At 45.2% G+C, this 9476-nt stretch overlaps 3 protein-coding genes across 3 annotated transcripts; all 3 read left to right on the top strand.

Moving 5' to 3' along the window:
• Positions 1–819: 819 nt before the first annotated feature.
• On the top strand, positions 820–1086 carry K444DRAFT_523356 (uncharacterized protein; the record flags this gene model as incomplete). The annotated part of the gene is made up of 1 exon (XM_024874280.1): positions 820–1086. One exon carries the CDS (start codon positions 820–822, stop codon positions 1084–1086), a length of 267 nt encoding a protein of 88 aa, XP_024740117.1.
• Positions 1087–2304: 1218 nt separating this feature from the next.
• K444DRAFT_523553 (uncharacterized protein) lies at positions 2305–2526 on the top strand (the record flags this gene model as incomplete). Its single annotated transcript, XM_024874296.1, has 1 exon — positions 2305–2526. A coding segment is annotated over one exon (222 nt), but the record flags the coding sequence as incomplete, so codon positions are not given.
• A 2758-nt stretch (positions 2527–5284) lies between these two features.
• On the top strand, positions 5285–7955 carry K444DRAFT_584875 (nucleotide pyrophosphatase family protein). Its single transcript, XM_024877891.1, has 2 exons — positions 5285–7213; positions 7263–7955. Exons 1-2 carry the CDS (start codon positions 5383–5385, stop codon positions 7745–7747), a joined length of 2316 nt encoding a protein of 771 aa, XP_024740115.1. The 5' UTR covers positions 5285–5382; the 3' UTR covers positions 7748–7955.
• The last annotated feature ends 1521 nt before the right edge of the window (positions 7956–9476 follow it).

The following is a 9476-nucleotide window of genomic DNA, read 5'->3' as shown; positions in this document are numbered from 1 at the left end:
GTAAAAAAGGGACAGGGAGGAATAAATTAGTATAGATATTAAGAGATTATTTTAAAGAAGAAGCTTCTTCCTTTCGCAAAGGAGTATCAAGTGATACGCCCTAAAATAATTATTCAGGAGAACGGTACTCTATCTCATACGTTAAAATATTAGTAAGAGGTCTTTGATTTATTTGAAATCATGCGGCTTCTATAGCCAGGCAATTCTCCTGATTTAAATATAATAGAACCTATATGGTTTTGGATAAAGAAGGAAACGACTAAAAATGGAGAGTTTACAAGTGAGAAGAAGCTGAAGAAAGCATGGCTAAAATACTGGAGGGACTTGCCACAAGAGAAGATAAGAGAGTGGATTAAAAGAATTCCAATTCACATTCAAGAGATACGTAGATTAAAAGGTGGAAACGAGTATAAGGAAGGGAAGAAAAAGGGTCAAGAGCACATTGCAATTTACTAATAATATATCCTCAAATTGCTCCTATTTAACTCTTATCTGCCCTACAAAATTAAGCGATCGCTGCCTGATTGCCCCTAATTATAGGGGCTAATGCCTATAAATATAGGGGGTGGTGGGGCAGTTTAATTACAGGCTCGTATTAGGCATAAAATGCATAAATGCCCTGTAGTCGCATGACTTTATACCGGAATATTCGTACACGATATACTCTCGAAGATGCCCTTTAATACCCGTTACTCGTTCGGCCGGGCTCACCTGGTTCTCGCTTAGCACGCTTACCAGGTGAGGGAGGGCAATACGTAAAAACCAGCAATACGCAAATTTTTCCCCGCCCCCCCACCATCGACTTTTCAACCCACCAAAATGCCACCCAAAGCAGAAGCTATTGAAGAGCGAATTGCTAAGGCCTCTGAGGCTATGGATCGAGATCCTAGGCTCAAAGGAACGAAGGCTGCAGCCCATTTTGGGGCCCCGTACGATCGATTAATGGCCCGGCAAAGGGGTCGTCCTGCAAGCAACTCTCGGGGTGGACATAATAAAAAACTCTCAGTATTACAAGATGAGTCTTTAAGAGATTATCTCTTAATACTCTATACCTCCGGGCGAAGTCCTAATCTGGAAGCGATTTAAACAGGTGCCTCCAGGCTAGTTTATTATAATACTGGCAATATTAATTCCTCCGTATCTCGCAGATAGACAAAAGCCTGGATCGCCCACAATTACGAATTCCTAAAGCAAATTCGAGAGAAACCAATATCTGCGAAACGTCTGAGTATACATATTATAGAGGATATTAAGGAGCATTTTGCCAATTTTGACAAGTGCAGGAGAAAATGGAGTATTCGTACGGAGAATATGTCTAATTTTGACGAGAGTGGCTTCCAAATTAGAGTCATAACGGGGGATATTATATACGTACCACTGGATTGCGAAGTAGTATATAATACTAATCCAGATAATCGAGAATTAGTTATAGTCATAGCTACGATTAATTACGGTAGAAGGAAGATTCCTGTATATATTATTTTCAAGGAAATATATTATCTTTGCGGATATTTTCCACGGATACTTAACGGCGGTATCGAATTTGTATGCTCTCTTACTGGTTTTATAAATAATCGCCTGGGTTTATAATATCTCAAGTACTTTATTAAGCACTGTCCTTCTTTACGAACGGGTGCCTATAGGATCTTGATTTTCGATAGGCATGGTTCTTATTTATCTGACGAATTTTTATACCTCTGCTGGGAAAATCGCATTCGACCATTCAGATTACCTATATACACAACTCACCTCCTTTAACCACTTGACGTTATTGTCTTCCAATCTTTAAAATACTGGTTTCAAAAAGAGCTTTGTTAAGAGATTTTTAATAGTACGGAGGAGTTTAATAAGACAGACTTTTTTGCGATTTTCTAGAGGTTTTGGGATAGGGTTTTTAAGAGCCGGCGTATTATAATCTCTTCCTTTGAGAAAACTGGATTAATACCCCTTAATCCGCTCAGAGTTCTACAGAAAATAAAGGAGTATAAAGAGCTTTTAAAGCGTCCGCGAACTCTAACTCCTCCTCTATAGCACTCTTTACTAATTTTACCTTCTTCTCCTGGTTTTGCTACCCCGCCACCCCGCACTCCTACCCACGAAGACTGGGCAGATTAGCCTACGCCATTAATATTATATACGCGAAAACGAGGCGTTAATTATATCAAAAATCATATGATATAATTAATAAATGGTATACCTATTACTCCTTCGGTTTTATATATACAAGAGAAGGTAGAAGCGGCATTAGAGAGGTCAATTTTAGCTAGTGCTCTCGCTAGACAAAGGGTACTAGATCTGGGCCTTGCGGAGAAGGAGCGTTTAACTAGGAAAGAAGGAGCTAGTAAGATTATTCAGAAATATGGGAAGATTACTATAGAGCAAGGAAGAAAGGATATTAAGGCAGATAATAAGAATAAAGCTCGGGTGGTTAATATGAGGCATGCTAGGCTAAGTAAGCCTTGGAGAAATAAGTACAAAAAAATAATGCGAAGGTTTGAAGCTAATTACTGGGACGTAATTAATTAGAAAATGAAGGCTACTAATCATGATTTATGGGGAAAATAGGGGTTATAGTAGGCTAAAACTCTATGGTTCTATATATATAGGGAAAAATTTGCGTATTGCTGGTTTTTACGTATTGCCCTCCCTCACCTGGTAAGCGTGCTAAGCGAGAACCAGGTGAGCCCGGCCGAACGAGTAGCTCAAATTATCTTAGAACCTGCTCCTACGAACTCGTCGACCTCATCTGCAGAAACACAACAGGAAATGGCAGTCACGGAGAGGGGATTAATATTAATGCCTGTAGAGGACGTTGGGGCTTGTTATGTCGGAGTGGTGTTACGAGACTCTGTGATATGTGTGAATTGTTATTCTTGTGTCCAGGCAATGGGGTCGGCCGCTGCTGGGTTCTGCAGGTCATTTCTCTGTATGTCGAGGGTCTGTAGCCACGATAAAGGGGTTGGTTGTGGGCATTCTGGGGAAGCTCGGAAGTGGCTTATGTGAGTTGGAATGGAGTACCCTGTCTCACGCTCGAATGCTTCGGAAGAGCTGTGGCCGGGGTAGGCTACTTGGTCCTGCCCATAGCGCTGTTAACTGGCAGAGGTGGAATACTTCTCGAGACGCAGCTACGAACTGGTGTCAAAGATTTGAGTTAAGAGTTTGGCCTCAACACAAAGACTGCTTGCTAATAACTTGCAGGCGAACCATAACTCTATCTTCTTCTATTATGCCGAGAATGCTACGATAATTAATTGTATCCGATTTCTTGCCTCCAAAAACTAAATCCGAACCAAAGGAAATGAGAAATGATTCTCTATTCTTTCGTTATAATAGTCTCATATTATTCGCGTAACTGGTGCCCTCCATAGCACTGGCGCATTGATTATCCGTGCCATTTCTGGCTCTGGTTTCTCTGCCTCTTGCGTAGCAATTTTATGCTTCCGATCACGTTTTCCCCTGCCCTTGATGGTCTCTTTCGCAGTACGTGCCACTTCTGGCTCTAGCGTAGCACTCTTACGCTTCCGACCACGTTTTCCCTTGCCCTTAATAACATCTTTCGCAGTATGCGCGGCTCGTACCATCTCGATGTCCTCAAAGCTTATTACCTTCGCCTTTCCTAGGATAATTAATCTGGTTAATTAGCGAACCTTAGCTTCGTTATTTGTTCTGGTTAATATCTGATTTCGATTATCGAGAAGGCACCTCTCTCGCATACCTCCCAAGATCAAGCCACTGCCTTGAAGCTGTCTTGGCGGATGGGTTGCTCTTCAGCTCCCCCGGTACGAGAATCTGCGACCAATGGCAATTAGAGTCTTCCCCAGCGCTGGAACCGCTTATAAAGCCGATGTCAAGTTTGTTCATATGCTATTTAATAAAAAGGATCCAAAATCTGCTCCGGCAGAATTCCTGCGAGGGAGCAAAAACGGATTCCCGGGCAAAATTCGGTAAGGAAACTATAGCCGGGGCATACGGGAGGCCAAAATGGGTTCCACAATTATGGTGCGCAGGCTGACTCAGGGCGTGCTCAGGGTGCTCAGGCTCTGCTCAGGCTCTGCTCCGGCATGCTCAGCCTCGGCTCATGTTAAAGCAGCAGTTGCTCACGTCCGCAGACTAAAACGGAAGTAGCGAAAGGGAAAATTAATCCTGAGTCTATGGGTATTCGTCCCTTCCTCGCCTCCATAATTTCAGTGTGGTGATCTACGGAATCTAAGCTGATATGTCCCTTGATTAGTTGAGTGGGGACTGCTTAGGAACTACTCAGTCTTAGGTGATCTGGATGAGCCGAAGGGCGATAATTTTTAGCTCTTAAGTTGAGGCGGCCAGGCTTATTGACCATGATGATCTCTGGAACCCCAAGCCCAAACCTGTCCAGCTCCCAAGCAGAGTTGTGGCAATGGCTCCAGTTGGGGCAGTGTTGCGATATGTGGAGAATAGGAGAGTGATCAGCACAAAAGAGGCAGAGAAAGAAATGAAGGAGATTGTAAGGGATCTGTTCAAGTATGAAGCCGTCGTACTCTCCATCCTGCCCGCAATGCCCAAAAACAAAAAAGGTAATCGGATAGAAGGGTTCACCCACCAACCGCCCACACCCCCATTCCGCCCAAGCCAAAATTCAACTTTAATATTAATTTATTAATTATTAATATAATTTTATACTTTGTTAAGTTTTAGTCAATAAATATACTCTTTAATGATAATTTTATTTTTTTAAGCAAAATTTATTATTAATATTACTTATAAAACTAAGTTCTTATTTATATTTTAAGAATTTTGAAGTGATATTAAAGAATAATTAAAATAAGTCCTCTTATAAAAATTCTTATAATGAAGAGAGATAGTATTAGTAAATAACAGAAATCAATTTTTATCAATTTTGGTTAATTATTAGTATTATAAACGGTGTGAGAAAAATCGATTTTTTGGTTGGGCGGAATGGGGGTGTGGGCGGTTGGTGGGTGAACCCTTCTAATCGTTTAAGCGTAAATGTAATCGTGATCTTTTGAGAAGGTCCTCTCAATTGCCTCTCGCATTTCAAAAATTCCTTCCCCACCTTCCCAAACTCTAACTCCAAACTTCAATCCAATAGCTCCTACTCCACCTCATTTATCTCTTAGTGATTAACCTATAGAGTAGAGAGTAGAGAGCTCTGGAAGCTGTAGAATAAATGGTGTTGAGGAAGAGAAGGTGCTAGGACAGCGCGGCACTAAGCTCACCGCCTTGCAGGGGGGTGCTCTAGACTTCTTGCAACCCCCTTTCGTACAGTAATCTGACACAGTAAGCGAGACGCCGACTCCTCGAGGACAACGTCGACTCAAACCTCACTGTGAAATCGTGAGAGCATGCCATCAAATCCAATGAGATAACGACCAGCGTTCCTTCGCCATGGCACACCCGAGCCGCGATGTCTCCCTCCTTTCCCCAACGCACTACGACGACGATGCGTCGAGCATCCACAGCGAACGCAGCGACCAGGACACCGATAGCGAGGACGACGAGGTGCTGATGGGCGCGCGCACGAGCGCCGATATCAGGGCGCATGATCGGAATGTGTTGCTAGAGGAGGAGGAGAGGGATAGGCTGCTCGAGGAGAGTCGGGGGCGGGGGAGACGGGGCAGCGCGTTGGCTAATGTTGCGGCACCATTGAAGAAGTTGTTTGCGAAGAGCACGACAGATTTGAGCATAGGGTCTGGATCTGGATCTGTGGAATTAGGGACGGAGGGGATGGGGAGTGGGATAAGGGAGAAGAGGAAGAGAAGGAGGGATAGGAGGAGGCAGAGGAAAGAGAGGTTGGTGAGTGAGGCGTCGATTGGAGAGGATGGACATTTGATGTATGAGATGGAGGAGGGTGGGATGAAGGATGGGAGCTCGACGGGATCTAGCAGTGAGACTGAAGGTAGTGACGAACTCGATCGACGCGGATTGAAGGGATTACACGATGACAAGGCGGCACGGAGACGAAGGTGGAGGAGATGGTGCTTCATACACGTCTTGATTGCCGTGGGGTTCTCGATACTGGTGCTTCTTTCCTGGAAGCTGTCGCTCAACCGGAAAAGGGTCGCTATCAAACAGCAAACTATGATGAGCAATGGGACGGCACTGTTTGCGCCAACGACGATATTGATAAGTTTGGATGGGTTCAGAGCAGATTTTCTGAACAGGGGCATCACGCCGAGATTGAACGCATTCATTGCTGAAGGCGTTTCGCCAGTATATATGCTTCCAAGCTTCCCTTCCGTCACATTTCCGAATCATCATACTATTTCAACTGGACTATACCCGGAATCCCATGGCGTAGTTGGGAATACTTTTTGGGACGAAGAACTACAGGAGGAATTCTTCTACACCCATCCGAATTCGATGGACCCGAAATGGTGGGGCGGCGAGCCAATATGGGTGACGGCGGAGACCCAAGGCATTCGGAGTGCTATTCATATGTGGCCCGGCAGCGAAGCACACATCATGGGTGTTGAACCTGCGTTCATTGACAGTTACAACGGCAAAGAACCTCTGCCGAACAAAGTCACGCGTATCCTCGAATTGCTCGATAAGCCGGGCCAAGAAAACAAGCTGGCGGAAGTGGGAGATATGCGACCTCAGCTGATTGCTGCTTACGTTCCAAATGTCGACACTGATGGACACAAATACGGTCCGAACAGCACCGAGATCAGGGCCACCATTGCCGGTGTTGACGCTCTGCTGGACGGCGTCTTCAAAGGACTTGAAGAGCGAAACCTGACTCAAATTGTCAATGTGGTAGTCGTCTCGGACCACGGCATGGCAACTACAGACACAAGTCGAGTGATCCAACTGGAGGATATTCTCGACACCAATTTGATTGAGCATATGGATGGATGGCCACTTTTTGGCCTGCGGCCCAAGAACCCTGCCGATCTTCAATCTCTCTACGACACACTCGCCGCAGAGGCAGCTGTGAACCCAGGCTTTGAGGTCTACCTTCGAGACAAGAATATGCCAGAGCGATACCACTTCTCGAAGAACGAGCGAATTGCGCCACTCTGGATGATTCCAAAAACAGGATGGGCTATCGTCACGAAGAAAGACTTCGATGTCGCCGATGCCAAAGCAAAAGGAACTATTTACCATCCTCGTGGTCTCCATGGATACGATCACGAGCATCCATTGATGAGAGCTATCTTTGTGGCAAGAGGTCCGGCGTTCCCCCATCCCCCGAACAGCCGGGTTGAGCCTTTCCGTAAGTCTAACAATCAACCTCTGAGAGCTTTTCCTAACCGTTTGTTCAGAAAACACCGAAGTTTACAACATTCTCTGTGATTCTCTCGGCCTAGAGCCAAGACCAAACAACGGCACCCTCCGCTTACCCCTCCAACCCATCGGTTTCCACACCCCAGAAACAATGCCAGAAGAACCCAGTGATCCCGTCCCCGTATCCGTTCCAACTCCACCTTCGCCTCCCTCCTCACCTCTCCCTCCATCTCCACCTTCGCCACCATCTCCCATCTCCGCCGGCGTCGACGGAGTAATCTCCATCTCCCCCATCGAGGCCTCCTCAGCCGCAGACCCAAACGAAGTCCCACCTCAGATGATCGGCGTCAATCCAACCGACGACGCATCCGTTGACAGACCGGTCGTCTCTGATGAGAGCAGCATGACCGAAGATGAGAAGGATTTCTGGGAGTGGTTTAAGGATAAGTTGGATAAAGCGAAGGGGTGGTTGGCTGGGTTGACTGGGGGGAAGAAAGAGGGTGAGAAGGAGGGCGAGAAGTGAAATGTGTATCATATCCATGCTGGCAGTTTTTGGGAGTGTATATACGGTTTTGGGATAGGGCAAGATTCATTGCAGGTGTTGGGCGTTCGATTACCACAGGAGCCAGCGGCTGATGAGTTTCTATTTTCGTCTCTAGGGTTATATACCTGTATGTTTGGTGCTATTAACCTATGGCTTGACTCACTTTCTGATGTGGAAGCGTTTGGGGTTGCAATGTCTGAATAAGACCTCGTGATCCCCTGATCAAGTGGTCAACGTAAAAGATACTAACTATGAAGATCAATTTCTGCGATGCTCACTTGACACGTTTACCCTTGAGCCCCTGACGTGACCGAGCTCGAAGTAAACAACCGAGCACTCACAAAAACCACCGTAACAAACCAACTTAGAGAGTCGAAAGCTTCACTTTTATTTTTTTGCTATAGCGGATTTATGGCCAATTCGTTTTGCAGTTGTTCGTCCTAGAATGTAACCGCGGTGTGGAAATGGTAGAAAGCCCAACCCGTCAAAGAAACCCTATCAGTTGCATAAACACGCCAGTTCATGCAATGAATTTCCGCCCAAGAATGAAACCCCAGCGCATGCAAGAACTCCATCCAATGCAAGAAACTTCATCCAATGCAAGAAACTCCATCCATGCGAGATGTCCAAACATACTTATCTTTGTATGCCTAGCCTCAGGCTGGTACAGTACTAGCCAACTGATATTAGACACGACCCCGCACCACACCACACTTCTTATTCCCACCCCATATTAATTACTTAATTACTTAATAACTACTAGGGCAATTCACGTGCAAATTGCATCGTTTTAATCATCGCGATTCGCTCTTTTATATGCCCAAATATTATATAGTTTCATCCGTCTAATTATCTTAATATTTAGTATGCCACTCATCGGCCGCAATGCAAGCCTTCATTCTCGCCGGCATACTTGCATATAAATTATCGAATAACCCCTTATCTAATATATCCCACGCCACTTAAATACAAGACTCTAGCCTCTGTCTTGCATACTCTGACTCTGATTTATCTGCCGCTACCTCTGGGAACATCTCATAGGTCCTTGTTTTCAGGTACCACCAGATATACTCAATTAGGTTGAGATCAGGGGAGTATACGGGCCAATTTGCTATCTGTATAATACTATGGAGTGCAAACCAAGCCTGAACTATATATGCCCGGTATATAGAAGCATTATCTTGTATAAACAAGTAACCATCGTCAAGTCGTGAGAAAATTGGAGCTACTTCTGCGTCGCAAATCTCCAGGTAGGAGTTAGCTAAGTACCCATACTTTGCCGACTCAAAATCACGGTCCATAATATAGTAATTAGACCTCCCATAGTCCCAAAAGCATCCCTAGACCATGATCTTCATATTCTTGCCCGTGCCATAGGTTTGAACCATCTCCTTATACCACTTTTGCTCCGGTGTACGAAAGTACCATTCCCCCCTTTTACCCCGCCCCCGCTCTACAGAACACTCGTCACTCCATACTACCAAGCCCCACTTCTCTTCTGTCTATCCTTCTCGTACGAGGCACTAAGCAAGCCGTACCATCGCGTGAGCTTCTATAAGCTCCGGGTATCTCTTTGCTCTCCAATTACATATGCCATGCCTCTTGAGGATCTTCTTAATAGTTTCACGCCTATAACCCAGCTCTAATTGATCAATGACCTGTTGGTATGTATCCTTTGGGTTCAGGCGAACGTAACGGAGGATTCGAC

This window comes from Hyaloscypha bicolor (assembly GCF_002865645.1).
Source record: "Hyaloscypha bicolor E unplaced genomic scaffold K444scaffold_52, whole genome shotgun sequence".
Lineage (NCBI taxonomy): Eukaryota > Fungi > Ascomycota > Leotiomycetes > Helotiales > Hyaloscyphaceae > Hyaloscypha > Hyaloscypha bicolor.
The sequence above is the reverse complement of the archived record's forward strand: the minus strand, read 5'-3'. Positions and strand labels throughout refer to the sequence as shown.

Coding starts and splice junctions, on each gene's coding strand:
- K444DRAFT_584875 (XM_024877891.1), top strand. CDS start 5,383: ATGGCACACCCGAGCCGCGATGTCTCCCTCCTTTCCCCAACGCACTAC. Junction 7,214..7,262: donor CAGCCGGGTTGAGCCTTTCC/GTAAGTCTAACA, acceptor CCGTTTGTTCAG/AAAACACCGAAGTTTACAAC.